A 17,533-nucleotide genomic window follows, 5' to 3' on the forward strand; every position below is an offset into this window, starting at 1 on the left:
TATTTTTGTCCACCCTAAGCGTGGAAGGGTATTCTCAGATGTGAGACCCTTGCTCATTGCACCATCAGGATTCAAGCAAACCGGGCCGAAGACGGCTGTAATGCCAGAAACCGGTCCCCGGGAGCTTGTTTCCTTCCCAGTGTAAGAATTGGCTTTTGTAGTTTGGTTTGCCCTGTTCCCATCATGCACTGGGACAGGAACAGACTAATTTGCATACAGCCAGGTTCTGAAACTGGGATGGTGCAGTGAGCTAAAAAACGGTGTTGGATCTAGCCCTGATCTCTTGACTGGGTGAGAGCTTTCTGCTTAATTCAGAGACTCTGTCCCTCACCACCCCTTGTTGTAAATATTTTTGTCCACCCTAAGCGTGGAAGGGTATTCTCAGATGTGAGACCCTTGCTCATTGCACCATCAGGATTCAAGCAAACCGGGCCGAAGACGGCTGTAATGCCAGAAACCGGTCCCCGGGAGCTTGTTTCCTTCCCAGTGTAAGAATTGGCTTTTGTAGTTTGGTTTGCCCTGTTCCCATCATGCACTGGGACAGGAACAGACTAATTTGCATACAGCCAGGTTCTGAAACTGGGATGGTGCAGTGAGCTAAAAAACGGTGTTGGATCTAGCCCTGATCTCTTGACTGGGTGAGAGCTTTCTGCTTAATTCAGAGACTCTGTCCCTCACCACCCCTTGTTGTAAATATTTTTGTCCACCCTAAGCGTGGAAGGGTATTCTCAGATGTGAGACCCTTGCTCATTGCACCATCAGGATTCAAGCAAACCGGGCCGAAGACGGCTGTAATGCCAGAAACCGGTCCCCGGGAGCTTGTTTCCTTCCCAGTGTAAGAATTGGCTTTTGTAGTTTGGTTTGCCCTGTTCCCATCATGCACTGGGACAGGAACAGACTAATTTGCATACAGCCAGGTTCTGAAACTGGGATGGTGCAGTGAGCTAAAAAACGGTGTTGGATCTAGCCCTGATCTCTTGACTGGGTGAGAGCTTTCTGCTTAATTCAGAGACTCTGTCCCTCACCACCCCTTGTTGTAAATATTTTTGTCCACCCTAAGCGTGGAAGGGTATTCTCAGATGTGAGACCCTTGCTCATTGCACCATCAGGATTCAAGCAAACCGGGCCGAAGACGGCTGTAATGCCAGAAACCGGTCCCCGGGAGCTTGTTTCCTTCCCAGTGTAAGAATTGGCTTTTGTAGTTTGGTTTGCCCTGTTCCCATCATGCACTGGGACAGGAACAGACTAATTTGCATACAGCCAGGTTCTGAAACTGGGATGGTGCAGTGAGCTAAAAAACGGTGTTGGATCTAGCCCTGATCTCTTGACTGGGTGAGAGCTTTCTGCTTAATTCAGAGACTCTGTCCCTCACCACCCCTTGTTGTAAATATTATCCAGTTGCGCAGCATGCGTCTGGATGTGTGAGGTGGTGTCTTCAGCATTTGAGATGCGGCGTTCCGTTTCTTTTTTATGCATTTATCATGACCATCTAACTTATGGATGATGGCATCCATCGGGTTGTTCATAGTGTCCACTTTATCTGCGATGCAAGTTAATCTTTGCCGCATCTCTAGAAGAGATTTCATGTCGTCATCTTGTGAGGAAGTCGACCCCTGTACAGGTTCCTCCTTGGCTGTATCTTGATCTTCTGGCTGTAGGCGGCTGCTCTTCTTGGCTTTAAATGTCAGCTGGGTTTGTTTAATGTCTGCCTTGCCCAGGTTGAGGATGTGGTGACAGTTACGGCGATGCCAGTCGATGCGTGTGAGGTGGTAAGTTGCCTTGTGAGAGGCGCAAGCAGCAGAGGGGTACTCCCAGGCAGACCCGATCGTGTGTGGGAAACTAGAGTTCTTACTACTGTGAGTGCTACCAGGCAAACACAGTGCAACAAATTGAGCCTAAAAATGACTCGTTTTAGGCTCAATTTGTTGTACCATATTTTAGCTTATCCATCAGGTTTCACTCAAACAATTGAGCAGAAGGGTCCCTGCGGCTGCGACAATAGGTCTCCGCAGGACACCCTTCATTTTGTTTTATTGTGTCCTTTTTATAAAACACCGCGCCAAAGATTTTTGGTGGGTGTCTTGAAGGACTCAAATATTATCCATGCTAAATCTGCCTTATTGTTTTTGCAAAGAGCCACTGAAACGCGAACCCTATTTGCTGTTATAAGCTTCCTTAAAATTGTTTTTAAATTGAGAAACACAAGGGGATGATGAATTGGTGGGTTAGGGAGGTACCTGAAATATTATTATATGGGGTCTTGTATCACATTTGCTCATAGGTTTTTATCTTTCACAAAAACCCTTCTTTTTTACTGGATGTCTTTTTCTCTGTCTTCTTTTTAACAATTGTCATGTTGCTCAGAATGTTCTTTTTTTGTGATTATGTATTATGATTATTATGTATTTTCATGATGGTTTCAACCTTCAAAACAAATAAATGAACTGAACTGAACTGAGTGCTACCAGGCAGTATGGTCCATATCAGTGAGGCAGGCCATGAAAGGCTAGTGAGTGTGTGAAAAGTTCCTTCTGTGGCGGTCAGCACAGAATATTCAGAATATGGTGAAGTCCGAGAGGTAGATACCAAGGTTATGAGAGCATTTAGCAGAATAGTTTGTTCAGGGGAAGACTGAAATAGTCTATAGTTCATGAAGGAGGACCCCCCGGCAAGATTAGTGGAGGAGAATTGCAAAGTGCCAGGCAGGCGATGTGTGATGGTCGCTACTGCCGCGCAATATTTCAGGCTGACGTAATGCAGGGCCTCCTTCAGTTGAGCATCTGAAGTTTGCAGAGATTTCCAAGACGTAGGCAGCTTAAAAGCAGAGATTCATGTGTATCGGATGTGCCAGGAGTGAGGCGTCAGCCCAACAAATGAAGCAGGGGGGCCCATTCAGCGCGCCGGCATTCTGAGAGGTTTCGAGTTCAGGGTGGCCCCCAATGTAGCAGGCCTGGCTGCGGGGAACCGGCGCAATTGGGCAGTGCAAGTCAGGGAGTTGAAGGGAAGTGTCCCCGCCACGCCGCAGGCGGCACTATGACAGCGCAGCCGTGTAGGTTTCCCAGGCACCGTCAGATTTCAGTGTGCTGCACATATATGGAGTCGTCCGTGTGTCTAGATCGGCCACATATTATCCGCGGGGTCCATATGCCCGTGAGCAATCTGCACCTTATGATGGCGGCCCTCAGCAGTGTGCTGCGGTTAGGAGGTGGGAGCCACGGGGATCTAAATGAATCCCGCCTTGGACTCCAACTCTCAGGGTGATCAGGTAGTGGGACAGTCGAGCGCTTGCAGGAGCCATATTGATGTGCACTCACCCCTTTTGTTGTCAGTGCTGTGAGCTCCAGCCGCATCAGGAGTTGGGCCCAGCTGTCACATGGGTGTCGCGGCTCTCGCGTACCTCATTCTGCCTGTTAGAGGTCCCAGGCATGGCAGCAGTGCTGGCGGTGTTCCTACGAAGGGTCGTAATGGTATTCGGTAATGTCAGCAGCTCTGCAGTCACAGCGTTAGGTTACTGGACCTCAGTCCCCTATCCAATGTGGCAAAATAAGTGCTAGGACCTTTTGGGCAGGATAAATAAACAGATGGGTGTACCGAGCTGCAGGAGCCTCACACTAGTGCGGCCATCTTGCTCGTGCGCCACCTAGCGCCCCCGTAAATCTCACATTCTTAAGACAATTCAGAAAGTAGGCAATTCCTGTAAATAACTGTTTAAAGTCTTGAAAAGCGTTGCCCATCCCTCTGCTTGCTCTCATGCTACTTTTGGTTTACAAGAACTATGTAACTCTTTAGTGGATTTCTTTAAAGACAAAGTCAATCAGATATATTTAAAATTTGTCCTTTCAGTAGATCAGCCTTCAGAAGTACACTCATACGGCACTCCTCCCTTAAACTGCAGATGTAGCCTGGAAAAGTTTGCACCTTTTTCAATTGAGCAGATACAAAAAAACTCTGGAAAAAGCCAAACCTGACTCCCCTCAAGATCTATGTCCTCCGTGGATATTTCCATTGCTTTCCAATCAGATCGCACCTGAAGTCTAGGAATTGTATAACTCATCAGTTGACTCAGGCACTATCCCTCTTGCACAGAAGTCAGCTCAAGTTATAACTAAACATAAGAAGTCCAATGTCGATTGCAGCAATTTAGCAAACTACCATCCAATTTCATTGCTTCCTCTCCTAGGCAAGTCACTGGAAGGTTCAATAAATATCCAACTCTCAAATGACCTTGAAGATAACCAGTTATTGGACCCATCACAATCTGGGCTCAGACCTTCCATTAGTATGGAGACAGCTCTAGTCGCTGAGGCTTTCCATGGACAAAGGCTTCCCATCAATGCTGGTGTTATTAGATCTATCTGCTGCCTTTCACACTGTGTCCACACAAGGTTGATTCAAAGGCTACATGAGATTGGCATCTTTGGGACAGATTTCCATTGGCTGTTAGACTTCCTAAGTAACAGAACTCAGACCATCTTGCTGGGTACCTTCAGGTCCCGCACTATATTGATTAAAAAGGGGGTGCATCAGGGCTCTTGATTAAGCACCACGTTATTTTACATCTACGTGGCTCCCTTGGTTAACATAGCAAGAGCCTTTGATTTTGAAATTATATCATTTGCAGATGACACCCAGCTTGTCATCTCTTTTGGGGATGACATGGAGGAGTTCAAAGGTCAGTTCTCAAATGGTATGAAAGCTAGAGCAGACTAGATGGCAACTAACTACCTGCAACTAAATACAGAGAAAATGGAGGTTCTGTTATTTGGGAAAGCAGAGCAACTTTGGAGTCCGGAATTGTGGCCTAAGAATTAGGCCTTGCTCCTACCCCCGTATAAATAGTGAGAAATCTTGGCATAAAAATAGATCAGCCTCTGTCTGGTAATTCCCACCAGTGGCAGGAGTTCTAATATAATGCATCTAATGAAGAAATCGTTTTCCTAACTTTCTCTCTCTGTTAGGAAAACCTTAGTTCAGGCCTTGATGCTTAGCAAATTAGACTATGGCAATACACTACTCTCATCAGCCAATGAGTCCTTAATGTTCAAACTAAGCGTGGTCCAAAATGCAGCTGCACGACTTGTATGCAATCTTCCTTCCCGCTCGTCAGCATAACCTTTAGAGAAAGCCCTGCACTGGCTCCGCATTAAGAAAAGGTAAAAAAATGTAATTTGCTGCCTTACATATAAAACACTAGCAGGAAACGGACTGAGCTTCCTGCGTCAAAGACGGAATTACTACTGCCCAGTTAGGGATCTGCGCTCTAAGGACAAAGCTCTACTTATCATTCCTGGGTTCAATCTGACTAGATGTGGGGGCAGGTCTATTTCTTACATGGCCCCATACTATTGGAATTATCTGCCTTATTAGGCCCGCACTTGCCCTGACTATTTATAGTTTGGAAAATTGCTCAAAACAATCTTGTTTTAATTGCTAAGTGTTAGGTTTTTCTGCCTGTGTTTCATCGCTAGCACAGAGATACTTCTTCGTAGGAGATTTGAGCGCTATAGTAAGTTTTATTAAAATAACATAACATCTCATCTTGAGGACCTTACTGATAACGTCACTAAGAATATTCTTGACCTGATAGCCAGTCTAGGTGGTTGTAGGGCCATCCAATCGATGGCATCTTTACCAACAATACTCCCATGTCAGATATGTCAACTTTTCCATTACTCTGGACTGCCCACCTAGCAGTAAGATTCAATCTATTGCTAGAGCAGCCCCTTCAACATGGCAGAAGCCTCACCCCCACCCAACCAATTGCTTTGATGTGCTTACCATAAGATACACCCACACCCATTTAATCAGGCACTATCAGCTTCATTACCTCTAATATCTGAGGACCTTGATGTTGTGGTAGACAACCACGTATCTTGGCTTTAGCCGTCAACTCATTGGCCCCATCAAAGGCCTTTGTTAACAAGAGACACCTTCCCTCAGTTCCTTGATATACTGAGATCCTTAGGAACCAAAAACACAAATGCAGAAAGCAAGAACGTATCTGGAAAAAGAGTATCTTGATTCAGAAAAGCTTGAATATAAGCATGAGTTCACTACCTACAAATCTTTGATTATGATTGAAAGAGAAATCTTCCTACTTTACCCAAAAGATCAAGGACGCTAAGAATTCAATTAAAGAACTATTCCTTATGGTAAAGAAACTTACAACTACAGAGCCAGAGATAGCCAATCTTAGCAATCAAGACTTCAGTAATGACGTAGCTGGCTTCTTTCAAAATAAAGTTATATGTAATAGGTTTTCTTCCATTAATGGCCTGGTTCGGACAAGATTACCCCTACCCATTAAAATTGTGGAAAAAATATGAACTCTCACCTTGCCACATTTCTACACGACAAAAATTGTTTGGGATCCACCAAATATGGCTTCAGAAGGGAACACAGCACCAAGATATCCTTAATGAAAGCCACAGAAGAAATTAGAGACACTGTGGACCTGTCAGCCGCTTTTGACACAGTTTATCATGAGCTACTGGCAGGTCGACTATTTCACAAACGGAATAAGAGGTAAATCTCTGGCCCTTCTAAAATCCTTATTTGCCGGGCAAAAATTATGTATCATTAAACTGATTTTAACTCCGAACTCTTTGCATTGCCTTGTGGAGTCCCACAAGGCTCTTCAGTAAGCCCTACTCTATTTAATGTTTATGTGTCTAATTTGGCTAATCTCCTCAGAAAGTTCAGATTTTCTCTTACATCCTACGTAGAGGACACTCAAATAGTTGTCTCACTGTCAGAGAAAGATGTTGACATAGACTCCAGGTTTCAGAAGAGTATATTGGCAGCCAATACCTGGATGGCCAACAATTGCTTAAAGCTCAACTCAGGTAAAACTGATGCCAACTTATTTTGGAATTCATCTTCTTTCTAGTCCAATTGCCGGTGGCCAACTAAGTTAGAAACTCTGCCTACCCCCGTTAAGAAGGTACGCAATCTTGGGAGTGATCACCAACAATTTGCGTATAGTGATCACGTAAACTGTCTCCTAATAGGTTTTCTACATCATCAAAATGCTAAAAAAGATTCTTCCTTTTCTTCCATCCTCATTACAAAAAAATGTTGTTACATCTATGGTACTCTCTAAACTTGATTATTGCAATAGTCTTTATGCCAACCTACAAGAACAACACCTTAGCAAACCACAGACACTGCAGAACGCAGCTGCATGCATTCATCTACTTAGTCCCAAATTCAACTCAGTGATTAATGGATTAAAGCAACTTCACTGGTTGCCAATAAGACAGAGAGTTAGGTTTAAGGCTCTCTGCATCATTTTTAAAACCATAAATTATAGTGCACCTGATTACCTCAAGAAGAAAGGTATCTAGTATAGGCGATCAAAAATCCGAAGATCATCTACGTCTAACAACATAATTGTTCCCAAATTCATACTTCTTTCTTGGGGAGGCAGAAGCTTTGTGAATAGCCCCTCTCGTTCTTGGAATGCCCTGCCACCTCATCTAAAACATATAAACAATCTCTTGGTTTTCAGGAACACCTTAAAAACCTGGTTATTTAACACTGCTTGACTTATGTCTTATACCATGGTCATTTGAGTCTTGAGCCAAGATGAGGAACATAACATAAAATAACATAACAAAACAATATGCGCAAAATATGGTGTCGCTGTATCTAAACTCACGGATGGCATTACTTGTTGGATTTTGTTGCCCCTGTCCATTGCAGGACGCATCTCCCTCAATTCCTACCTAAATTCTTGTACCTATTTCTTAACCTTCCCTATTCCCCAGGCAGTTACTTTGAGCACCAATGATCTGGCTAGCATGGGCCGGTAATCAGGCTCATTTGGATTGTCCTCAAAAGGCCTTTTCAAAACGGGGTTTTGAAGCTCCAGATATGGATATATGGAACTATATTACCTGTGCGAACAGGTGCATTATGCCATCCATTGATATAAAGCCAACCCATACATACCACACATGGGAACTAAGCAATGTTATATGACCCCTCTACCTTCCAACTCCAACTTAGGATCAATGTTGAAAGCTTCCCAGTCTGAAGAAGCTACAGTCATGTGTACATCTATAGCGTGGTGCAAACTTGCCAAATAAGCCAACACTAAATACTCCACTTGGACCCCTGCCTTATCACCCATCACTCCAAGTTACACGTGAAGCAGCATGCAGACAAAGTTTTCAGAAATTCGGAATTTGGCACAGGCGGTGATCTTTATCGTTAAGGAACCATCCTCATCAGAGAAGCATTGAGACACTGCAGATGAGGTTGAGCCCGCTCTATTGTCATGTCCTGCGCTGCCTAGGTCAAATACTCATTAGCACCACTTACGCTGAATTCACATACACTTTGATATGACTGCCTGAGGGCTCTTTGCCTGCAAGCTGGTGATGGCTGACGACTGTGTGCACCTTCTGTCATTTAACAAGTACAGTGTCATGTGGGAAGGGACACATATGCTCACACATCCTCATATTTCCATGGATTTGATTATGTATGATTCCATATTATCACCTACTGTATAATAATGTGGAACAATTGTGGGCATGATGCACCAAATTTATTCAAGAACCAGATATTGCACAATTGGCTATAGCTGCCTTTCTTTCTTCCTATTGTCACATGGATGGCAAATTATCTGAAAACTTCAATGAAGAACTTTAACAAAAAAAAAAGGTTCTCTGGTTCATTTTCCATAAATGAGCAAGACTATACGCTGCAGAATGCAGAATGTTTCCTCACCTATTATAGTCTCGAACAACAAGCAAGACGTTCTCACGCAGGTTGTGAAGTTCATCTTTCCTCTGATAGATGTCTACCACATAATGAGGGATCTCAAACATTAGCCTTTCCCAATAGTGAATCTCTGCAAACAGCTTCAGGACCCCCCTGTGAGATAAAAGACATGAGTTAGAGGGCAGCAACGGCTAGTACAAATATACACCACAAGAGATATTCACACAGAAAAACTCTACTTCAATTTAACATCTTTACTGGTTTTGAAAAATGATTCTTCATGTGGACAAAAAAAAGACAAAGGCAATATTAAGCTCAAGTGACAACTAAATATGCGAGACTTCTTATTTTTAAACAATGTAGACTCAAAATACGATGGATGCACATATTTTAAGAAAACAAGTCATGCATGATACCACAAAATGTAAATGACGATCTCTTTGCATCATCTACATTTGTCCTTTAACTCAGACAACTATCTCTCACTACCCATACGACACCATCGAAACAAACATAACAGGAACACCTTCCTCTCTCCACAGTGTTCCATTGACAGTCATCCATATGGTATGTCTTTGAAAACTACCATTACCTTCCAAGGCAACTAAGACCTATTTTAATGAAATGCAGAGGTGAAATGTTGATAACATATAAACATATGTTGCTTGACATCAGTTTTTAGGTGAAACACAAACACCTTCACTCCTACTGATCCATCATGCAAAAACGATACTTTGAAGGGGTTCTACTTCCTGAAGATCAATTTTTAGATTTTATTGTGTCAAATTGATCGTCAGCCTTCACCCTTAGAAGCATGACCACCACCCCCATCTTTCAAAGTGGTTGTGACTGCTGGTGTTTGAGTTCTATATATGCCCTCTTGCAACTTAACACCAACTACATAGTCCTGCTGCCTATGATGAGGTATGTCGATTCAGGTGTACCCTGGCTGTAATGAGAATGGCAAATAACTAATATAAATCATATTTCTAGGACATTTAGCAACTCTACCAAAGTTAAGTCTCCACAAAGTAAAAGGAAAACATTACCTCCTTGCATCTACAGTTCTTCTGTGATGGCATCTTTCATACAGTTATTCCAGGCCTACAGGCTGGAAATCCTCTGTAGTCAATATCTACAAAGAAGTGTACATATACCATGACAAAAAGACTTGTAGCCTATCCTCATCTTTACTTCATTTGACCAAACTCTGCCAAATGTGGCAGTACCCATGCACATTGGTAGGTGCCGTCGGTCTACTCCACGTCCATCGTTGCCGTCGTGGCCGCTGAGATGCCGTTGCAATGTCTACTTAGACGCCGCCCCTGTGCGCTGACATCAGCTCTGACAGGACTTTCAACACCAGAAGAGCAGAGCCATGCAAGACACTGACCTTTGATGCACATAATTAGGGCCCTGGAAGGGAGTCCCTATCCCTAGAAGGAATCTATAACTAACATATGTCTCTTACAGATACATTGTTACCAAAGGTAAGTAGCTTGTTCATCTGAAAGAGACTGTTAATTATAGATTCCTTACCTTAGAATAGATACCCTAGCAATGTCCACCCCGGAGGGGGGTCTGAAAACTAAGTTCACACCAGAAAATCCTGGGGAACAGAATGTCCAAAATAGCCGTCTCTCCGGACTTAGCGGTCTTGGCAATAATGTTTAGTAACTGTGTGCAGTGATGCCCACATGGCTGCCTGACAGATGTCAATGAGTGGTACTCCACGTCCCAAGGCAGTAGTAGCTGCCGTAGCCGTGGTGGAGTGGGCACGCAGTTCCACTGGAGCATCCTTTTTCGCTAGGGAATAGCAGATTTTAATGCATAGGACAACCAATCGAGAGAAGGTACGTTTTTGCACAGCCCAACCTTTCTTGGCGCCCACATAGCAAACAAAGAGTTGATCATCCACCCGGAAATCCTTTGTGCGGTCAAGATAAAAAGACAGGGCACGTTTTGGGTCCAACGGTAGAGTCTCTCCTCCTCGTTGGAAGGGTGCGGAGGCGGGAAGAAGGTAGGCAAAGTGATGGTCTGTCCTATATGGAAAGAGGTAACCACTTTGGGAAGAAAAGAGGGCCTTGTGTAAAGGACCACTTTGTCTGGATGAACCACCAGAAAAGGAGGTTTGGAGGATAGAGCTTGAAACTCACTCAACCTGCGAGCAGAGGTGATGGCAACAAGAAGGGCAGTCTTTAGAGTAAGGAGCATGATAGGGCAGTTATGAGGAGGCTCAAAGGGAGCACACATTAGATACTTCAAAACAAGATTCAAGTCCCACTGGGGCATAATGAATGTAGAAGGAGGAAAGAGATGAGTAATATCCTTTAGAAATCTATTTACATTAGGGGACATGAAAAGAGAAGGCTGATGAGGAAGGCGAAGAAAGGCAGATATGGCCGAAAGGTAGCCTTTAAGAGTGTCCAGAGCAGAGCCCTGCGGGTCCAAAGAGAGAATGAAAAAAAGTATCTCAGAAAGAGGGGCAGAAAGGGGATCCACAGCCTTTGCTGTGCACCATGCCACAAACTTGTTCCATCTATAGACGTATACCGACTTCGTTGAGGAACGCCTGGCTGCCAAGATGACATTACAGACTTTGGGAGGAATATCAAAAGCTGGCAACCGCTGCAGCTCAATCTCCATGAAAGGAGGTGGAGGCTGGACAGGTTCGGTGGAGGACTGTCCCCTGCTGTTGTGACAGAAGATCTTCCTGAAGAGGCAGTCTGATAGGAGGGTTGATGGCAATGCTCAAGAGCTCAGGGTACCAGACTCTTCATGTCTGGTCCGGAGCCATAAGAATGACTTGGGCCCAGTTGCGCTTGATCTTCTTCAGCACTCTGGGCAGAAGTGGTACAGGCGGAAATGCGTACAGAAGGCCGCAGTTCCACTTGCAAGAAAAGTATCGCGGGGCGAGTGCCGCCTTGGAAACTCCAACGTGCAGAACTGCTGGCATTGAGTGTTCCCCTGATGCTGTGCCCACTGGAACTTGAGGTCCCTCTGAAGATCCTGCATATGCCACCTAGCATGATCCACCAGCAGGATGTAGGAGGCCATAAGGCCCAGCAGCCCCAGGGTTAATCTCACCGAAATCCGGGATAGAGGCTGAAACATCGGTATCGTAGCCCGAATATCCGGGACTCGCTGTTCAGGAGGATAAGCCAGAAACTGCGCTATATCCAGAACTGCTCCATTGAAAAGGAGCTTCTGAGAGGGAGTCAGGTGTGACTTCCGCACGTTGATAGTGAACCCCAGGGAGTGCAGGAAGCACGCCTTGGTCTGGAGGTGGGAAACGACAGCCTGGGGAGACTTGGCCTTCAACAGCCTGTCATTGAGATAGAGGAAGACTGGAATTTCTGATCCGCACAGAGGAGCTGCGAACACAGCCATCGCTTTCATGAACACCCAAGGGGCACTGGCAAGGCCAAAGGGGAGCACTGTAAATTGAAAATGCTCGTTGGCTACTGTGAACTGTAGTAAACGCCTGTGGGCTGGCAGAACAGGGATATGGAAATGAGTCCTGCAAGTCCCACGCAACCATCCAGTCACCAGGGTCGAGGGCAGACAGGACAGGAGCCAACGTGAGCATCTTGAACTTCTTCTTCCGGAGGAAGCAGTTGAGGGCCTTGAGGTCTAAGGAGCGCCAAGTCTGCCTTATCAACAAAAAGGCAACGGTCATCAAAGGGCATGTCCAGTAAGGTGGATTGGACATCCCCCGAAAAAACAGACGTCCTCAACCAGGCATATGCGTCAGGGCTATTGACGTGGAAACCGTTCTGCCCAGTGAGTCAGGAGTATCCAGCCCACATCTGTCGGTGAATTTGGCTGCGTCTCTACCCTCTGCCACTGCACGGATGAGAATGGCCCGGGCCTCCTCTGGGCACTGTGGCAGCACTAGTGCAACCATATCCCACAATGTATGGGTATAACAGTCCAAGAGGCATGCAGTATTCACTGACCACAGTGCTAAGCTGGCAGAAGAAAACATCTTCTTCCCAAGGTGGTCCAGCTTCTTGGATCCCCAATCCGGGGGAGCAGTAGGGAATACGCCCTTAGAGGACAAGGCTTGGACCACCAAGCTCTCGGGTTGGGAGAGGAAGAGTGGGTTGGCCAGGGCCAGGAGGTGGCGTCGGGCAATCATCCTGTCCACAGGAGTCACTGTGCGGGGCTTGGGACCAAGTGCCCAGAAGGACATACTTGAGGGCCTCATTGAATGGCAGAAGGGGCTCAGAAGAGGCCGCCGCCGGTTGAAGCACCTCACTGGCACTGTAGGAAGCTACAGGTCCAAGGCAACACCACTGCATATGACACTCTCTCCTCCGTAGGCACGGTAGGGGGAGAAAGCATGCCAAGATATGCCAAGGTATGAGGAGGTATCCAGGAGGTATCCAGACCACTGGCGTCATCCAGGCCCTCTTGCCAGTCCGGCTCTTCAAGTTGCTCAGATTAAGACTCCACAGACCCCTCCCAGTCCTCCTCACCCTCTTCTGGTTGCCAAGCAGGCCTGAAAGGAACACCAGGGATTAAGAGGGACAAATGTGCATTCCGGCGCTGGTTCCAATGTCGGTCTGGGTCAGTATCCAAGTTGGGGGTGAGGCTGGGGTCCGAACCGGTCAGGGGCACGACCGGTTCCGGGAGAATCATCGTCGAGATGGGCGCCGGGCAAGGTACAGTGAGGTTGACCAGCGTCAATCCGGATGTAGGCCTGGATTTTCGGGGCTCTCCGGCACCAGGACAGGAGCTGCCGGCATCAAAGCTGTGCCGGCGGAGTCAGGCTTCCCAAAGATGCTATGAAACGATTTGTAGAAAACTCGAAGCTGGGCAGGGAATGCTCCGGCACTAGGCAAGGGAGGAAAGCTTGGAGCCGTCCCTGGAGCAGGCTCCGAAGACGGAGCTGTTGAGGGAAGACGTTAAGGGACCCACGTTGTGTCGGTCGACCGACGAGGAGAAGTGAAAGAGCGACGCTGCTTCTTCGCCTTCTTCTTGTGCTTCGACTCAGGCACACAACGCCCATTGGGCTCAAAGGGCTTCAGCCTCCCCCTTGATATGTGTATCATCCCGGGCTGAGACAGCTTCCTGGGCACACACACAGACAGCTTTTGAGCTTATCGCAGCCGCACCCGAGTACTTCACAGGTCTTTAATAGACCATTCTCGTGTTAAGAAGGCTTTATTGTTTTTTCACCCTTTCATCTCTACTCTGCCTATTGCTGGAAGAATTAGTCACTCCCCAACAATTTTTAGTAGTCCCCCAGAAATTTGGCTCTAGTTGCGCCTCCGCTTCGACATACCCGAAGACCTCGAAGACTTGGATGATGAATGATGGTGGTAGCTCCGCGACCGGTCTCAAGATCTTCCTCTCTTTCGGGACCTCAAGCTGACTGCCCGGCCTCCAACAACTTTAACTTCCAGGACCGCTCCCGCAAAGACTTCGGATTCATGGCCCGGCAGTCAGAGCACGACTTCGGGTCGTGGTCACGCTTCAGGCATCAAAAGCACACAAGGTGGGGATCCGTACGCACGGTTTAAACCCGGTTTGATGATGGGACATCCGTCGTACACCAGGAGTCGATAGACTAAAAAAAAGACGTTGCCAAAGTCGGAAAAAATGTAGTAAAAAAATGAGTAAAGGGGTAGCTCTCTCCGGGTCAGCGCAAGACTGGCACAGAAAAATAAAGAACTGACGTCAGTGTGTGCAGGGGTGGCATCTAAGTAGACATCACGACGTCATCCCGACAACCACGACAGACATGGAGTCGACCGACACCACCTACCAACGCGCAGAGGTACTGGATGAGCTTAAACTTCCTAAAAATAAATACAGATACAACTGAGGTACTTAAATTTGGTAAGGGACCTCCATTACGGAACAATAACTGGTGGCCTACAGAGGCGGGAACCTGTCCTAGTCCAGGTACCAAGGTAAAGAACTTGGGGGTGATTCTAGATGAGCAGTTAAATATGTCAGCCCAAGTTAATCAATTAACTTCCTCCTGTTTCTATCTTCTAAAATCACTGAGAAAAATCTTCCCCTTTATCACATACAAACTTCAGAGAACCGTAATAGTCACACTTTTTCTATCTAAAACGGACTACTGTAATGTGCTCTTTGTGGGAATTGATAAGGTATCCAGGTATAAAAGGCTTTTTCAATGGATTTTGCAAAATATTCAAACAGGTCGTGATATGAATCAAACGGCACCGCAGGTGGAGTTCCTAGGGCAGAATGCCAGTCCATGAGCCGCCCGTAGTTACACTGCCATAGATCCTGATTATTGCACCTCAGCCAAATTCCTAAATATTTCACTGGGCCCTCCACCCAGCAACGTGGGTATTTCGACAGCAACTGTTCTGTGGCTTTTGTTAGTGTGAAGATAACTGATTTTTCCAAATTAATACTTATTCCTAAGAGGCCTCCGAATCTTTTCTCAGGGGGGTCTAAATTTTCAAGTGGGTGGTTGACATATAGGATCACGTCATCCACATACAGGGAAACAAGTGTTACCTGAGGAACAAATGCAAGCCATCGATGCGCATGGTGCTGCCTCAATCGGGCCGCCAGGGGCTCCATAGCGAAAGAAAAAAGAAAGGGAGACAAAGGACATCCTTGTCTTATGCCCCAGGATACCGGGAAGGACAGGGAGATCGTCCCATTGATCCGAGCTTTGCAGCAGGGGAAGAGTACACAAGAGCTATTAATTTAATGAATTTTGAAATGATACAGAGTCGGGAGAAAAGCACAAATAAATATGGCCATTCTAAGGAGTCAAATGCCTTAGTGGCATCCAAAAATACTGCGGCCTCTTTAAGTGAGGGGTCGATTTCTTGCATTGTTGCAAAAAAGGTGTGTCAATTGTGAGATTTGGCCCTTCTATGAACAATGCCGCACTGGATGAGTTGCATCACAAGGGGGAGCAGTGGAAGTAATCTTGTACTGATATGTTTAGCGAGGATTTTATTGTCCAGATTGAACATAGACAGCAGCCTATAAAAATCACACTGCGTTGGGTCTTTATCAGGTTTTAGAATCGTTATGATAAGCTCTTCTCGAAGCAACAGTGGAGTGCTCCCCTTTCTAGTAATTCCTCATACATTGTTATAAAGTGCGGTGCCAGCAGTGATGCATATTCCTTATAAAAGGCAGCCGTCAGGCCATCCAGTCCAGAAGCCTTATCCCTGGGTGAGGCTGGAATAACTCTAATTACCGCCTCCTCGGAGAACGGCTCGTTCAGATAGCTGCAGTGCCCATTCTCAAGCCACAACAACTTGACAAAAAGTTGGGTAGATCCAGGTGGGTGGTGCCCTGCCTTGCCTCATACAATAAGGAGTAAAAGGATATCAATTCGGCCTGGACGGCCGTCTGCCCAATCGTCGTCTCACTGTCTGAGGTGCGTAGTTCACTAATATCTTACAGGCCCATGCTTTTTTTTAATAGCCCAGCTAGTGTCTTGCCAGCTCTATCCCTCTCTCCGTATCTTCTAATACATGCCTTCTTACCAAGATAGTGCGTTTCCCGCTCAGCCGTCTCTTCGAACACATCGATCTTATCCCTAATGTCCTTAAGGATTTCAGTCCTATTAGTGGCGAAAAATTTGCCCTCTAGGAATTGTATCTCCTCTTCTAGACGCCTGTGTCACCATGTAGTGAGCGCAGCACACCTGCTTGCTTTGCAATACACTCTACGCGAATCACGGACTTAAATGCTTCCCAGAGTGTAGAGGGAGACTCGACTGTCCCCTCATTCATTGCAAAATACTCTACAATCGTTGATCTGATGGCATCTCTGAACACCTGATCTCACAGTGCTCTAAGTGTTAGCAACCAACTGAATGCTCCACTGGGATATTCTAGCAGCAGCAGTTCAACAAGAATGATCAGGCAGGGGTCTAGCTAGATGGGTGACTGCAGAGACCCATGTGATTGAATCAGAAAAGTTAGCAGTAAACATGGGTTAGTATTAGCATACAATACTAATGCAAATATCATTAATAGTAATAACAACTATCATAAGAACAATAAACATAATAGTAGAGGATGGTCGGAAAAGTCACTTATAAAGAACTAGCAGCCCGTCCCGACCTTGTCCGGGAGCAATCAGGCTTCAGGGCCCCCGCCCGCCCCGACATTGTCCGTGGGTCCCCCAGAGTAGCAGCCCGTCCCGACCTTGGCTTGAGGGCCCCCGCCCGCCCCGACATTGTCCATGGGTCCCCGGGAGCCTTACCTCATCCGCCGCACCTCCCCCCGCTCCTGAGTTCACCGGTCCGCCTCTCCTCCCAGCCTGTCCGCCGCTCCTCTCCGCTCCTCCCAGCCTGTCCGCCGCTCCTCACCGCTCCTCCCCGCCTGTCCGCCGCTCCTCCCCGCGCTCATGTCCGCCGCTCCTCCTCACGCTCCTGGACGCCGCTCCTACCCGCGCTCCTGATGTCAGCACGCACGTCGCGGCCGGCGCTACTTCCATGGGACTACTTTTTTTTTTCTCGTACATTTTTTAAATCTATATCTATACAACTATTATAAAGGAAGAACTTTGAACCTTTGAGGCGGGTAAACTCGGGAACCACAGCGCCAATCCACACACCCGATACATCGTTGTAATTGTCAGGGTGTGCAGATGGACATAGGCTATATAAATTAAAAACATATAAGTTATTTAAAAAATTGACGAGAAAATAAAAAGTAGTCCCATGGAAGTAGCGCCAGCCGCCACGTGCGTGCTGACATCAGGAGCGCGGGGAGGAGCGGCGTCCAGGAGCACGAGGAGGAGCAGCGGACATGAGCGTGGGGAGGAGGGGCGGACAGGCAGGGAG

The 17,533-nt window shown here is 46.5% G+C and overlaps 1 protein-coding gene across 1 annotated transcript in view; it reads right to left on the reverse strand.

The window, feature by feature from the left end:
- The window catches only part of DNAH2 (dynein axonemal heavy chain 2), a 2,538,822-nt gene that overhangs the window by 2,046,271 nt on the left and 475,018 nt on the right, over positions 1 to 17,533 (reverse strand). The window contains exon 15 of the mRNA XM_086946066.1: positions 8,737 to 8,883. Within this exon, the coding sequence (XP_086802192.1) occupies positions 8,737 to 8,883 (147 nt within the window). The remainder of the gene's footprint in view (positions 1 to 8,736; positions 8,884 to 17,533) is intronic.

Source organism: Lissotriton vulgaris, chromosome 12 (genome assembly GCF_964263255.1).
Source record: "Lissotriton vulgaris chromosome 12, aLisVul1.2, whole genome shotgun sequence".
Taxonomy (NCBI): Eukaryota; Metazoa; Chordata; class Amphibia; order Caudata; family Salamandridae; genus Lissotriton; species Lissotriton vulgaris.